The sequence below is a fragment of the Microcaecilia unicolor genome, chromosome 3, assembly GCF_901765095.1.
Source record: "Microcaecilia unicolor chromosome 3, aMicUni1.1, whole genome shotgun sequence".
Taxonomy (NCBI): Eukaryota; Metazoa; Chordata; class Amphibia; order Gymnophiona; family Siphonopidae; genus Microcaecilia; species Microcaecilia unicolor.
In genome coordinates, this window is record NC_044033.1 from 193749201 (window position 1) to 193765774 (window position 16574).

The window sequence follows — 16574 nt, forward strand, 5'->3', positions numbered from 1 at the left end:
TGACCCTCTCCACAAAAAAGAATTTCCTGACATTACTCCTAAGTCTACAACCCCACTACCTCTAGTTTTATGGTTTCACCTACTCTAGAAAAGATTTGTATCTATATTAATACCTTTCAAGTATTTAAACATCTGTATGGTATTTTCTCCGCTGTCTCTTCTTTCCTCTAAGCTATAAGTAGAGAGGTGTGGTAGCCGTGTTAGTCCACTCTTAAAGGTTATCAATAGATAGGGCAACCTTCGAAAGCTAATCAAGAAATGTATTAAGTTATGTCCAATAAAAAAGGTATCATCTTATTTTCTTTTCCATGTTTTCTTTTGTTTGATTTCTATTGATAACCTCTAAGCTATACATATTCAGGTCTTCTGCCCCACATCGTTTCTGTCACCTTCCTAGACCGCTTCCTTTTTACATCCTTAGCAGCCAACACATTCTTCTCTCACCATGCAGATATCCACCCAGCATCCATTCCATATCTGATATCACACCATACCTTTCCTTGTATCTCCCCCTTCTCTCCTCACCTTTCCCCTTACTCTTCCCCCCTCCCTTTTCCCTGTATCTTTCCTCCCTCCCCCTGCCTTCTTTGGATCTCCTCCTTTCTCCCCTCCTCTTCCCCACTTCTGTGTTTCTCTCTGAAACGCTGTTATTAGACCGTATAAAGCTGGTTGTAGAATAAACGTTTGGGCTGGATTTGTTAACCTCTTCTGGCCCTGCCTTTCTTCCTGTCCTCTTTCCCTTTGTCCAGGTGGTGGTGGTGGTGGGTTATCTTTCTCCCCTCCTCTTTGAAGTCACACAGTACACACTGGGGGGGGGGGGGGGGGGGGGGGGGGGACCGTGCGGGAGAGCTGAGCTGTCCCTGTGCCTGGGCTGAGCTTCGGGAGGCGGCACTAGATAGGGAGCACATGGGTTGGAGAAGGAGGGGAAGGAAGGAGGTGGAATTGTTCTGCGAAAGGAACTCTGGAAAGTGCTGCCAAACTTCAGCAACACCTCTGCCAGCCTGCCTGGGCCAGGGCAAAGCGCCTTTGAGGCGGCTGCAGGGTTTTCTCCTTGTGGCAGGAGCTGCGCCATGACTTTGCCCGTCTCCTCTGCTGCCCCTTTGCTTTTCCTGTCCGGTGGAACTTAGTGGCTTGTGATCGCGCCTCTCCCCTGTCGGCTTCCTATTTCGCAGGCATAGCAGCGCACGGATTTCCCTTGGTGGGGGGGCATGCAGAAGTGGGACCCCGAGCTCCTGCCAGGTAGCCCCCGGGCAACTGCGAAAGCCACAGAGCTGCAGCAGGACGGGGGCAGCCAGCACAGGGCTGTGAAGGTGATCGTGGGGACACACCGGAGCAGAGCAGGCGACCTCCCGTCCCCCCAGCCCCCCAGCAGAAAAAGCCTGGTGTTTGTGGATCTCGTCTTTCTGGCAGTGGGTGAGTAAAGAAGTGACCGGTGACCTCCTCGTTGTCCCCAGAACTCTCTCGGCTCACGGTGTAATGTAATCCCCACTGCAGCTCCTTGTGACTCTGGGCAAGTCACTTAACCCTCCATTGCCCCTGGTACAAAATAAGTACCTGAATATTTGTAAACCGCTTTGAATGTGGTTGCAGAAACCTCAGAAAGGCGGTATATCAAGTCCCATTTCCCTTTCCCCTTAATCTCTGCTCTGATTTGTGTCCTTGTACTTCCTTTGGACTCTTGTAAGCAGCCCAAGTCAACCTGCAACTCTTGTATACCACCTTGGGTGAATCATTTCGTGGCCCACTGTGGGCAGCAGTAATATCATGTGAATTCTGTAACTGTGGATATGAGAGGTCCTGTGGATTCTGTGGATAGAAGTCATATCATGTGAATTCTGTAACTGTCTGTGGATATGAGAGTTTCTGTGTGTCCTGTGTTCTGTAGATAGTAGTAATATCTTACTCTGACACTCCAAATTCTGACAGACTGGATGTGTAAACACGGCTTTGAATGATATCATAATTTAAACCTGTATTAACAGAAGGAAATTTGCTAAAAAATAGTGTATGCCTATGTAGTATCACATCATACCTTACGCTATGAGTTTGGGCAGACTGGATGGACCGTACGGGTCTTTGACGGCTGGCATCTACTATGTTACTGTGGTTTTGTCACCAGTAAGTTAGACTACTGCAATTCTCTTCTAGTTGGACTTAGCAGATTTACAGGACTTCTTCTCACATCCACAGACAACCAAAGAATTCGCATATCCCCAAGAGAACTGCATTATCTTTCATGAGAATAACCATCTGAATATCATCAGCAAAAAAACTGAAAATAAATTTCCCAGCTATCCATCAATTTTGCTAGAGGAATCCAAGTAAACATTAAAAAGGATAGGTAGCAGTGACATCTGTAGAAAGTCATAAGCTAGCAGAGAAAAATCTGGTGTGCAGCAAGTCATATAGCCCACATAGAAAGGTGTAGGAAATTATAGACCCAATGAGCCTAACATCAATTCCAGGCAAAAATGGTAGAGACTATTATAAAGAACAAAATTACTGAGTATATACAAAGGCATTGATTAATGAAACAAAGCCAACATGGATTTAGCCAAGAGAAATCATACCTCACCAATCTGCTATATTCCTTTGAAGGGGTGAATAAACACGTGGATAAGAGTGAGCCGGTCGATATTGTGTATCTGGATTTTCAAAGGGCATTTGATAAAGTACCTCATGAATGACTCCTGAGGAAATTAGAAAGTCATGGGATAGGAGGTAGTGTCCTATTGTGGATTAAAAACTGGTTAAAAAATAGAAAATAGAGAGCAGGGATGAATGGTCAGTATTCTCAATGGAGAAGGGTAGATAGGGGTCTGTACTGGGACTGCTGCTTTTTAACATATTTATAAACAATCCAGATATGGGAATAACTAGTGAGGTAATTAAATTTGCTGATGACACAAAGTTGTTAAATCACAAAAGGATTGTGAAAAATTGCAAGAGGACCTTATGAGACTGGGAGACTGGGCATCCAAATGGCAGATGACATTTAATGTGAGCAAGTGCAAAGTGATGCAAGTGGGAAAGAGGAACCTGGAAGGTATGGTTCCACATTAGGAGGTACCACCCAGGAAAAGGATCTAGGTATCATCGTTGATGATACATTGAAACCGTCTGCTCAGTGAGCAGCGATGATTAATAAAGCAAATAGAATGTTTGGAATTATTAGGAAAGGAATGGAAAGCAAAAAATGAGAATTATAATGCCTTTGTATCACACTATGGTGCGACTGCACCTTGAATATAGTGTGCAATTCTGGTCACCGCATCTCAAAAAAGATATAGTGGAATTAGAAAAGGTACAAAGAATGGTGACAAAGATGATAAAGGGGATGTGATTAGTTCCCTATGAGGAAAGGCTAAAGCGGCTAGGGCTCTTCAGCTTTGAGAAGAGACAGCTGAGGGGAGATATATAAAATACTTAGTGGAACAGGTGGATATGAATTGCTTGTTTACTCTTTCCAAAAATACAAGAACTCGGGGGCATGCAATGAAGCTACTAAGTAGTAAATTTAAAATAAATCAGAGAAAACATTTCTTCACTCAATGTGTAAATTCATTGACAGAGAATGGGGTAAAAGCAGTTAGCTTAGCAGGGTTTAAAAAAGGTTTAGACACGTTCTTAAAAGTCCACAAGCCACTATTATGTGAGATAATTAGTTAAGTTTTGTATCTTGATTATGGTTTTAATTATGAAGACTTGCAGGTAGTAGTCATTATGTAACCTGCTTTGATTCTGAAGCCGATATAAGTGAGCTATAAATACTGGAATAGTATAGTATAATATAATATAGACTTGGGAAAATCCGCTGTTTATTCCTGGATAAGCCGCATAAAACCCGTTTTACTCTTTTGGAGTCTAGACAGGTACTCGTAGCCTGGATTGGCCATTGTCAGAAACAGGATACTGGGCCTGATGGACTGTTGGTCTATCCCAGCACGGAAATGCTTATGTTCTTATGTTCTAAGTCAAACAATGAACATAGAGAGACCTGGTGTCTAGGACAACAAACAGCTAACACAGAGAAAGCTTCTTCTTAGCAGATCACATTATCAAAAGGAGCTAATTTCAGAAGAATCCTTCCCAAAAGAGACCAGTTATGGACTGATGTATTTGAGGCTGTACTGCCTTTTTCATCTGGAAGCCAGACATAAACAATAGATAATCAGAGCAGTAGAAATATTTGAATAGCAGTCCATATTAGAGCATAGTATGCTACCTACAATGTCAACACAGTACACGTTAAAACATCTTAACAGACAGTTGTTGAGGGGTTAGTGGGGGGGAGGGTGAGGGGGGAAGGGTGGGGGGAATAGGGGGGATATAAGGGTTATAAGCATAATGTTAAAATAAAAATTAAATTGTTGCATTGTCATGTGCTGGAGCCAATGGCTCGTTGTTATGTTTGAGATGTTATTTCAATAAAAATTCAAAGTAAAAAAAAAAAACATCTTAACAGACAGCATAGCATGTAAGTGGAGGTGGAACATAGAGATAGGTAAGACAAAATAACAGGAGTTAGATAAAAAAAATAAGGGTGACTAACTTAAGGAAAAATTGCATGTGGAGTCAGAAAGGTGCATGAAAATGATCTCAGCTAGAGTAGGAGAGGATAAGCACGTCCTGTTACAGGATGTGTAGCCGGTGTTAGTCCCTGCCTGTGTGATTAGCTGGTTAGTATAATACACAAGGGATGAGAATGATCTCAGCTTGGATAGGAGTGGATAAGCAAGTCTTGGTACTACTGTAGTCCTTGTGTTTGTGACTAGCTGGTTAGTTACTTCTTCCATTAAATGCATGGGAGAAGAACCAAGCTTTCACCTGCTTCCTGAAATAGAGGTAGTCTTGTATAAAACAAAGCTTTTCTCGGAGTTTGTTCTAGAGTGTGGATACCAGTGATTCTGCCACACACTCTTTTATCCTATTAGTTGAGGTGTTTGGGTTTTTTTTTTTTTTAGAACTTTCTATCATCTGTAGTGTTTGACCATTATCCTATCTTGCATTTTGTTTTTTGGTAAACAGGTTTATGTTTATTTGTTGACTGCGGACAGGGTAGATCAGAGCTGTTTACAATACCAAGAACATTTAGTCAGAAAGGAACACCAATTCAATCAAGGAGAGAGAACATTCAGATCTTCACTCATTCAATTAAAACACCAATGTACATGCAGTAATATTACACAAACTAAAACATAACTACTCCAGGCAGGTAAGAGGCATATTTTCAAAGCACTTTGGGAGGCTAAGTTCCATAGGTTTCTATGGAACTTTGGGAGGCTAAGTGCTTTGAAAATGAGCCTGTAAGACTCCCATCTTCCTCCTAATCCCCCAAATTACTGCAGGAAAAAAAAAAGGAGATTTCAGCCTGGATTCAAACTTAGTGTATGACAGCTCAATACGAAGATAAGAGGGAAGATTGTTCCATAATCTGGTGGTTTCATAACAGGCCTTTCGTGGAGAAGGAAGAACAAGATGATTAGCCATCAACTGATATTCAAGAATGATTAGGAGTATATGGAATGGTTGATGAAGAAAGGTTTATTTATTTGGATTTTGCTCACAACCTTTTTCAGTAGTAGCTCAAGGTGAGTTACATTCAGGTCCACTGGATATTTCTCTGTCCCAGGAGGGCTCACAATCTAAGTTTGTACCTGAGGCAATGGAGGGTTAAGTGACTTGCCCAAGATCACAAGGAGCAGCAGTGGGATTTGAACTGGCCACCTCTGGATTGCAAGACCACTGCTCTAACCGCTAGGCCACTCCTCTACTAGCAACATTCCATGTAGAAGCCTGCCCTTGCAGATCAGCAATGCGACCGCGCAGGCTTCTGTTTTTGTGAGTCTGATGTCCTGCACGTATGTGCAGGACGTCAGACTCACAGAAACAGAAGCCTGCGTGGCTGGTCTGCAAGGGCAGGCTTCTACATGGAATGTTGCTAGTGGAATAGCAACATTAACATTCCATGTAGAATCTCAAATAGTAGCAACATTCCATGTAGAATCTCAAATATTTATTTAGATTTTGCTCACACCTTTTTCAGTAGTAGCTCAAGGTGAGTTACATTCAGGTCCATTGGATATTTCTCTGTCCCAGGAGGGCTCACAATCTAAGTTTGTACCTGAGGCAATGGAGGGTTAAGTGATTTGCCCAAGATCACAAGGAGCAGCAGTGGGATTTGAACTGGCCACCTCTGGATTGCAAGACCACTGCTCTAACCGCTAGGCCACTCCTCGTTGTTAAACATAGGATCTTAAACCAAATAGGAAGTGGAGAGGTATGATCAGATCTGTAAGCTCTACTTAAACAGCATGTGGCAGTGTTCTGTAAAGTCTGCAGTCACTTCAGTTGTGACTTAGGAATGCCTACGTAAACAGAATTGCCGAAATCCAGTTTTGAAATCAAGAGAGCACACGTGAGGGTATGCAGAGTAGAAAAATCTAAAAAACTTCCCAAAGAACATATACTGCACAGAGAAAGAAAAACTAATTGCAAAGCACAGGAAAACTGAGCTTGAAATGAGAGCTTTGAGTCCCCAAGATAGTGAAATGATTCAACTGAGCAAATGTCCACGCTGATCAAATGGGGTGATAAAGATGGTTGTGGGTGCAGACCTGAGAACCAGCATGCAACAGTTTATTTCAGGTTTCAGACCCAATCTATGAGTTTTTAGGCAATCAACCAATACCAAAAGACAAGACTATAATGGACAGAGGTCAAGAGAAGTATGGTAAACCAGTAGGATGTCATCCACATAGTAGAAATCTTTAATGTTAAAATCTTGAACCAAAGTAGCCAACAAGCTCAAGAAAATATTGAATAGAAGAGGACAAAGAATAGACCCTTGGAAACACCACAACCAAGAGATTTAGGAGAGGAAAAGTGTAGGTGTTGGGACTGAAAAAGAAGGGTTAGAAAGAAAAAAAAGTAAACCGATCGAGTACTACACCTGTGAGACCTATTTCATAAAGGTGAGCCAGAAGAAGTGCATGGCTGACTAAGCTGAACGTGGCCAAAAGATTTGTATTTTATTTTAACATTCACTTGGTGCTCACTGTAGAATACAATTCAAAATACTAATAAAGCAAGCTGAGCTCTCCTTCGTGCAGTTATAATGCGTTATGATGGCAGAGGAAAAGACTTCAGAGCTCCGCATTCACATTTGATATTATCAGTGTGAAGGCTTCTCTATCCAGAATTCACAGCTTGAACACACGTTTCTGAAATGTGAATTTCTGGTAAGCTTCTTCATAATAATAATCTTCTTCTGATTTGATTATTTTATCATATTATCATTATTGAACATTACACTTTTTCCTACTCTCACTTGTATGTTATGTATTATCATTTTATTTACCCTACCTACCTGTTATTCTTGTACATTAATTGTAACAATATGCTGAACCTCTTACTCTGTTAATGGTGATGCCATTGCTATATATATAATGTAAGCCACATTGAGCCTGCAAATAGGTGGGAACATGTGGGATACAAATGCAGCAAATAAATAAATAAGTCGGAAAACCTCTGGTTTATTTTTTATGTTTTCTTATTATCAGCTTTTATCTATTTCAATCTATTATGTTGTAAATAATCCTCAGTAAGATTCAAGATACCAAATACGAGGTACTTATCTTGTTAGTAGTTTGAGCTGCAGGGCACGCTCTACAGCGAGCCCCTGTTTCGCCGATGCTTCTTTAGGAGCGTTACCCTCTATTTTCTGTAAGTACCCTATAAAAAAGTTTTACAACAAAATATTCTTAACAAATAAGGAGAGATATGAAAGTCAATGGAATAGCCTTAATTTTTTCACTCCTACCTTGTGCTGTACCCGGTCGGGTTTCTATGAGGAATATTACTAACAAGATGGTGCCCCGCTTTTAAACGGACGCCGTCGAGCATCTCCAATCATTGTCGCCTGAAAAATGTAAAGGGACCTACTCTCGGTACTCTATTTTTTATAGAAAGGCTTTCCATTGTATTCGGCTGTTTAGCCCTTTAGGTATTGTGTTAAGCCTGTTAATCCAGAGTTGTTCACGTTGAACTAGTCTGCCATTCCTATCTCCTCCCCGTATGCAAGCAGGAATATGATCAATTATGAAACATTTATAATCCCAGAATGTATGTGCTGTTTCAATGCTATGTGCTACCAAAGGAGCTTCTAGTTTTCGATATTTTATATTATGTTTATGGTCACTCAACCTTTGCTTTAGTGCTCTGGTAGTTTTACCTACATACAGTTTTTTACAGGTACAGATCAAAACATAGACCACAAATGTCCCTTTAAATGTTCAAGGTGACAATGATTGGAGACGCTCGACGGCGTCCGTTTAAAAGCAGGGCGCCATCTTGTTAGTAATATTCCTCATAGAAACCCGACCAGGTACAGCACAAGGTAGGAGTGAAAAAATTAAGGCTACTAACAAGATAAGTACCTCGTATTTGGTATCTTGAATCTTACTGAGGATTATTTATTTATTTATTTTCACCTGTATCCCACATTTTCCCACCTATTTGCAGGCTCAATGTGGCTTACAAAGACCTGTTGTAGCATCGCCATACAGGATGAAGTATACATTTGATGTTACAGAGAAGTTACAACATAATAGATTGAAATAGATAAAAGTTGATAATAAGAAAACATAAAAAATAAACCAGAGGTTTTTTCGACTTATGAAGAAGCTCACCAGACATTCACATTTCAGAAACGTGTGTTCAAGCTGTGAATTCTGGATAGCGAAGCCTTCACACTGATAATATCAAATGTGAACGCGGAGCTCTGAAATCTTTTCTTCTGCCATCATAACGCATTATAACTGCACGAAGTTCAGCTTGCTTTATTAGAATTTTGAATTGTATTTTATTTTAACAAAATTTATAGCGTGCACATTGTAACATCTGGGTTACAATAAAACAAACATAATCATGATCACAAATATCGTTAAAACAAATAGACATTACAACTATATAAAATTCTAAAATAATAAAAAGATAAAAATTTAAATTAAAAGATCTAGGGAAACAACCAGGATGATCTCACTACAGTATAAAAATGAATGGATATCACTGATTAAAGCTGTAATGATGGTTTCCATGCTATGTTTATGGCGAAAGCCCAATTGTCGTGGATGGAGAACTGCACAGCGGACTGCCTTGTGGACATTGTTTTATGGTAGGAAAAATTATTGGTAGTTCTAGTGTTAAGGGTCTTGAAGATCAGACATAGAGATTAAAATTTAGCCCTGCATTGTACTGGTAATCAGTGAAGTTTTTGCAGAAATGGAGTGATATGATCAGGTCACTTACAACCTTCCACGAGTTGTTCTGTGACATTCTGAAGCAGTTGTAGCTGGTGCAAACCCTTTGTAGTAGGACCAGTGCAAAGTGCATTACAGTAATCCAGCCTTGATGGTATCATGGTGTGAACCACTTTGAGAACACTTCCCTTCTCAATGTGTGGAGAGAGACAGCGTAGTTGTCGCAGATGCTAGAGTCAGTTCCTAAAGATTGCTTGGGTTTGAAAGATCAATGATGAGTCTAGCTGTACCCAAAGGTTCCTGACCTGTGATTTAAGGGGGAGTTCATATATCCCAAAGGGATTTTGATGGGTGAATCTCTTCATAAAGGTAGTTAATCAATTCCAATAAAAGATGTCAGTTATGTGACTGTTTGATTTGGGAACCACAGGAGCTCAGTTCTACTTGGGTTCAGGCACCGTTTGTTGCTTTTAGCCATTCTTGAATTGCTGTTAAACAGGTCAGTTTATTCAGGACTGTAAGTGGGTCTGGTCCAATGGGTATGAGTAGCTGCACATCATCCATGTAAATGTAGAAATGAGTATCCATCGGCTAAATCAGCTCAGTTAGTGACTTGAAATAGATATTAAAACAAAATAGGCAACTCTATCAATCCTTGAGGTACCCTGCAGGTCAACACCCACAGTGACGATGAGGTGCTGCCAAACATTATGGATATTGTCTATCTGATAGATAGGATCTGAACCAAGTAAGTTGCCACTGATACTTGTTTCTGACAGTTGTGTTAGTGTGATATTGTGGTCCACGGTGTCAAAAGCTGCTGGAAAATCCAGCAGTACTAACACCAAGGCAAATCTCCTGTCTTGGTTTCCGTGAAGGTCATCTACTAGGGATATGAGGACTGTCTCCGTTCCATAACCGGGTCTGAATCCATTTTGTCAAGAATGTAGCCAGTTTCTCTCTTCTAGCCAATCATTGAGCTGAACCTAGCCTGCTCGTTCTATAAGTTTTCCTAAAAATGTAATCTTTGATACTGGCCGGTAACTTTCAAACTTGTCCTGGTCAAGGTTGTTCTGTAGTAGGGAGCACACCACTGCCCTTTTTAATGCTGTTGGTAGTTGTCCATGAAAAAGAGAAGAGTTCACAATTTTTGTGGCCCCTTCAGTGAGGCCTCTCTTACTTGCTGTACAATTTTGATGAGCAGGAATAGAGGGGCTGGTTGGAGGCCTTTCAGGATTTTGCTAAGGCCCTTTTAAGAGTCCCATATGTTTGTGTAACAAGGAGGGCACAATCTTGCTCTCTCCTTAACTAACAGGAGACTGGGTGAGACTGCCTGTAAATCCTGGCGGAGACTCTTTAATTTTGTTGGCAGAGTATTCAGCTAAATCACTGCAGTTCAGTTTCAACTGGGTAGACTGGTTCTGTTGTGGAGGTTGCAGTAGGCTGTTTACTATGCTGAACAGGTACTTTGGTTGAATTGGCAGCCTGTTCAATGCATCAAGAGAAATATTACTTTTTGACTGCTATAAAAACGATATACCTTCCCATCATCTGCACTTAAGCATTTCCAGGGGCACAGTTTGGGCAGAGGTGCCAGTGTGATGACGGATAGATTACTTATACATGTTAATAACTTATTTGGAGCAGGTATACATTTTTGTTTTTGCATTTGTGTGCTGTTGGGGTTGGATCAAGCAGCTTATTTATATAGGCACATAGGTGTCTACATTGCATTTATGAAATAGACACCTCCTTGGACTTCTCTCGAAGACTTCCTGTTATAAAAACTAGCCTGTAATGCTTAAGCTTATCCTGAAGCCACATTCTCTAATGAGAAGCAGAATGCAGTGCGTTTTCTCAGTTTCTGCGTAGACTTGTTATAATCTGAGGTGTAATAAGCAGATGGGGGTACCTTTTAGTCTTGGAGAACAGTAAATAGGCAACAACTATCTTCAAAAAATAAAATATTTTGCAAGAGAAAAAGAGGAGATATTGAAAAGTTGAAGTCTGAGAATTGAAAGTATTATGGAACTGTGTAGACTCCCCCCCCCCCCCCAAAAAAAAAAACAAATATTCCCAAACTGTAAAATAAAAAAAAAGTTAAAAAAATCAACAAGTAGGCAACAACTAACTTTGAAAAATATGGTGAAACTGAAAAGCAAATATAGATTTTCATATACAGTGGTGGAAATAAGTATTTGATCCCTTGCTGATTTTGTAAGTTTGCCCACTGACAAAGACATGAGCAGCCCATAATTGAAGGGTAGGTTATTGGTAACAGTGAGAGATAGCACATCACAAATTAAATCCGGAAAATCACATTGTGGAAAGTATATGAATTTATTTGCATTCTGCAGAGGGAAATAAGTATTTGATCCCCCACCAACCAGTAAGAGATCTGGCCCCTACAGACCAGGTAGATGCTCCAAATCAACTCGTTACCTGCATGACAGACAGCTGTCGGCAATGGTCACCTGTATGAAAGACACCTGTCCACAGACTCAGTGAATCAGTCAGACTCTAACCTCTACAAAATGGCCAAGAGCAAGGAGCTGTCTAAGGATGTCAGGGACAAGATCATACACCTGCACAAGGCTGGAATGGGCTACAAAACCATCAGTAAGACGCTGGGCGAGAAGGAGACAACTGTTGGTGCCATAGTAAGAAAATGGAAGAAGTACAAAATGACTGTCAATCGACAAAGATCTGGGGCTCCACGCAAAATCTCACCTCGTGGGGTATCCTTGATCATGAGGAAGGTTAGAAATCAGCCTACAACTACAAGGGGGGAACTTGTCAATGATCTCAAGGCAGCTGGGACCACTGTCACCACGAAAACCATTGGTAACACATTACGACATAACGGATTGCAATCCTGCAGTGCCCGCAAGGTCCCCCTGCTCCGGAAGGCACATGTGACGGCCCGTCTGAAGTTTGCCAGTGAACACCTGGATGATGCCGAGAGTGATTGGGAGAAGGTGCTGTGGTCAGATGAGACAAAAATTGAGCTCTTTGGCATGAACTCAACTCGCCGTGTTTGGAGGAAGAGAAATGCTGCCTATGACCCAAAGAACACCGTCCCCACTGTCAAGCATGGAGGTGGAAATGTTATGTTTTGGGGGGTGTTTCTCTGCTAAGGGCACAGGACTACTTCACCGCATCAATGGGAGAATGGATGGGGCCATGTACCGTACAATTCTGAGTGACAACCTCCTTCCCTCCGCCAGGGCCTTAAAAATGGGTCGTGGCTGGGTCTTCCAGCACGACAATGACCCAAAACATACAGCCAAGGCAACAAAGGAGTGGCTCAGGAAGAAGCACATTAGGGTCATGGAGTGGCCTAGCCAGTCACCAGACCTTAATCCCATTGAAAACTTATGGAGGGAGCTGAAGCTGCGAGTTGCCAAGCGACAGCCCAGAACTCTTAATGATTTAGAGATGATCTGCAAAGAGGAGTGGACCAAAATTCCTCCTGACATGTGTGCAAACCTCATCATCAACTACAGAAGACGTCTGACCGCTGTGCTTGCCAACAAGGGTTTTGCCACCAAGTATTAGGTCTTGTTTGCCAGAGGGATTAAATACTTATTTCCCTCTGCAGAATGCAAATAAATTCATATACTTTCCACAATGTGATTTTCCGGATTTAATTTGTGATGTGCTATCTCTCACTGTTACCAATAACCTACCCTTCAATTATGGGCTGCTCATGTCTTTGTCAGTGGGCAAACTTACAAAATCAGCAAGGGATCAAATACTTATTTCCACCACTGTATATATATATATATACAAAAATCTTTGAAGTGAAAAAGGAGGTATTGAAATGCTCAGGTCTGTGAGAATTCACTGCATTACAGAATTGCATACACTTCCCCAAAAGGTATTTCCAAACTGTAAAATCAAGAAAGTAAAAAGAAAAAAAAATCAACAAATAGGCAATAACTATCTTCAAAAAATAAGGTAAAACTGAAAAAAAAAAACAATTTTCAAGTGAAATAAAGGAAATAGTGAAAAGCTCAAGTCTGAGAATTCCCAGTATGATGAAGCTGTGTAGACTCCCCAAAAGATATTTCCAAACTGTAAAATCAAAAAAAGTAAAAAAAAACAAAATCAACAAGTAGGTAACAGTTATCTTCATATCCTAATAAGTCCCGACTTATAAGGCAGCCTCTGAAGTTTGCACAGCTTCCCTTGGGACCGCCCTGCTCATGCCGTCTCTTCTGAATTTCATCTGTAGCCTCAATCCCCTTCTTGGTCTGTGAGTTTGGTGTTGTGAGTCCAGTCCAACGTGGGTTCTTCTGCGATGATAATAGCATCCAATATCCCCTGAAGAGAGAGGAGACAGTGAGTGACACCGTCCTCATCTGCGTGGGAATCCTGGTCACTTCCCTCTCGGTACGTCTTCTGCTCACCACTGCTAGTCCACATTTTAATGTATACAAGGCTTTATTATAGCGCTTCCCAAAAATGTGTAGGGAGACAAGTTAAAAATCCACATTGACTTGTGTCTCTTTTCCTGATCCTCGTTTGTCTCTGATTACATTTATTGTAAATAAATTAAGGTGGTAGCTGTTAGTTTACCTGGAGGCACAGAAATGAAGGTCACAAACCTTTTATCAGAGTAAGGACCCTGTTTACTAAGGTGCACTAGCATTCACTAAAAGCACTAGCTCGCTACAGCGCAGCTTAATAAACAGGGCCCTAAGGCAATATGTTTCCTCAACAGCTATTGAGAAGTGAGACCCTGTTCCTTGGAAGCAGGGCAAATTAATGGCATTAGCGCTGGCCTTGGTGTGTATGTTATGGGGGGGTGGGGGGGATCAGGCAGTTCCACGGCCTAGGGGAACTGAGTGATGCTTGGCAGCAGCTTAACCCCATCCTTACCCTGTCTGTCTGACACCAGTCATGGAAGTCACCATTTGGCCTCAGATGCTCATTTGATTTCATCCTGAGGAAGGGAGTGTTAACTCATAGTGGCCATTCAAGAAATGTTAAGGTAGTTCAATAAAAGATATCACCTTACATCTAGACAGACAGACAGATATTTACGGGGTGATATTCAGCCCGCAGCAGTCAGCGAAGATTTCAAAGCCACTGACAGTCATGGGGTGGCCTAGACATTCTGAGTCGTTGGTGGATCCAGAGCTTATGTGGGTGCCCGTTGACATTCAGTACCAACATTTGCATACCAAACTGGTGGGCTGACGCTCAGAACTCCAGCGCTATATGGAACAGTGCAGAAAAATAGCTCCCCAATGCTCAACCGTAAAAAGATGCAAGTGATTTGCATGCTGTTTGACTGAAAGCAAGGGGGAGGAACGTGCCTGGTGCATGTGCAAAAGGAGTTTCGTGGTAAGCTGAGCTCTTGTAAGCATGCGCCTGGCAAACCCGGAAGCAAAGCACACATCAGCACTGTTCTTCTGCGCCTTTTAAATAGAAGCTTTAAAAAAAATTGCATGAAAAGCTTATATTTAAGCTCAGAAAACAGGTGCCAACATGTGCTTTCACTTTCACGTTTGCTCTGACTCACACTCATTCGCCTGTCACTACCAGTGCTTAGGGGCTTGCACAGGCTTCCTTCTGCTTCCAAATTAAAACCCAGCAGATTTTAAAGAAAAACTCATGGGAAATCATCTCTTCAAACACCCCAATACCAGCTCCACGCTGGCATTAGGTTTTCAGCAGTAAAGGCAGCTTTGTGTTATGCGCTGTTCTCTGAGCATTGGGAGGGAATAGGAAATGACCTCGTTAACAAAATAGTATTTGCGCTGATCCCTGGTGCACATGTTTCCCGCAATAGAGCCCTCTGAACATTCTGCTCAGACTAACGCCGGGGCTAGTCCAGCACTGATTGGTTCTAAGGTTCTGAGCATCAGCCCACGGGCACAGATAGGACTGTTTTTTGCACGGTCCTATCTGCCAGGTTAACTGAATATCGCACAGAGCTTCAGTGCCACCCTGATTCTGCCCATGGGCCTCCCTGTCACTAACCAGATACTGCCACAGCAATCCAAAGAAGATATTCAGTGGCACTGCCTGGCTCAACATCCCTTCGCAGCCTGCTGAAACTTCTTTGAATATTTAGTCCTTACTGAATGCAAGTGAATGAAAGATCACAGCTTGCTTTGATTCCATCCCTGCAGATCGCCCTCGGAGAGAGTTATCGTATTCGTTTCCTGGGCTCAAGATCTCGATCTTTCATCTCCAGCCCATATGTTTCCATCCTCTACAAGGAGATCGGCGCCTTCCTCTTTGGTTGCACCGTTGGCCAGTCTCTCACTAATATCGCCAAACTCTCCATAGGGAGGCTGAGACCCAACTTTCTTGCCATATGCCGACCGGATTTCTCAACGCTGAACTGTTCTGCGGGTTATGTAGAAAACTACACCTGCACGACAGAAAACAAATCTGCAGTGAGGGAAGCCAGGTAACTTTATTCCCTTCTCCAGTAACCACATCACGACACTTGGGTCAGAGTGCGAGTCGCTCTTTCCCATGGCAATCACAGAGAGGTTCTTACCCAGGAGACCTGAAATATTTCCCAGTTTTCTACACAGGACCAGTACAAGGCACCCTAGGCGAACCTCCCCCCACACCTCAATTAACTTTCAGGCTCCTGGCATTTAAATCACCTGTCCAGGGCTAACTGCGCATTTTCAGCGGCACTTTTGAAAACGCCTGGTTAGCACTCAAGCTGAAACCAGCTATTTCAGGGGTGGCATCGTCACTTAACTGGTTAAGATAACCACATAAAAAGAGCCACATAAAACGCAGTCCTATCTTTATGTGGTTCTTCTAGCCGGTAAGTGCTGAATATCGCAGTTAACCAGTCATATTTTAGCTGGCTCCCTAAACCCAGAAATCCAATGCTAGAGCCTGGACATGGCCTGGCATTGAATTTCCAGGTTTAATTCCAGTGGCGGTTACCAAAACGCTGATCGCCACTGGCTGAACCTCCAGCCCTTTGTTTCCTAATTTACCCAGGTAAGTGGCTATTTGAAAACTGACCGCAGTTGGTGCAGGTAAAAGTGTGCACTGATGGGGTTTGAGTTTGGGTCTGCAGCTGCTCTCTGCTCCCTCCCCCCCGGAAACTGCTGCCCTAGGCAGCCACTTACTTTTGCCTAAGGGTTGGGTGGCCCTGTTTCTAGATGTCGCCTCTGAAAGTCCTAACAGTGTGTTCTAGCAGTAGGGAAAGGATAGATAAAAAAAAAAGAGAATTGAGTTATTAAAGGATACTAGAAAGAAAGAGATGAGCATGAAGAATGGAAGGGCAGCTAATGGCGAGATGGGCTGCTATGGCATCTTTACGTCGGC

At 42.2% G+C, this 16574-nt stretch overlaps 1 protein-coding gene across 1 annotated transcript in view; it reads left to right on the plus strand.

The window, feature by feature from the left end:
• The first annotated feature begins 905 nt into the window (after positions 1-905).
• Positions 906-16574, plus strand: part of LOC115465972 (phospholipid phosphatase 3-like) — a 28401-nt gene continuing 12732 nt past the window's right edge. Inside the window, exons 1-4 of the mRNA XM_030196880.1 lie at positions 906-1143; positions 1208-1413; positions 13498-13655; positions 15404-15687. Coding sequence (XP_030052740.1) covers positions 1209-1413; positions 13498-13655; positions 15404-15687 — 647 coding nt within the window. The 5' untranslated portion in view covers positions 906-1143; position 1208. The remainder of the gene's footprint in view (positions 1144-1207; positions 1414-13497; positions 13656-15403; positions 15688-16574) is intronic.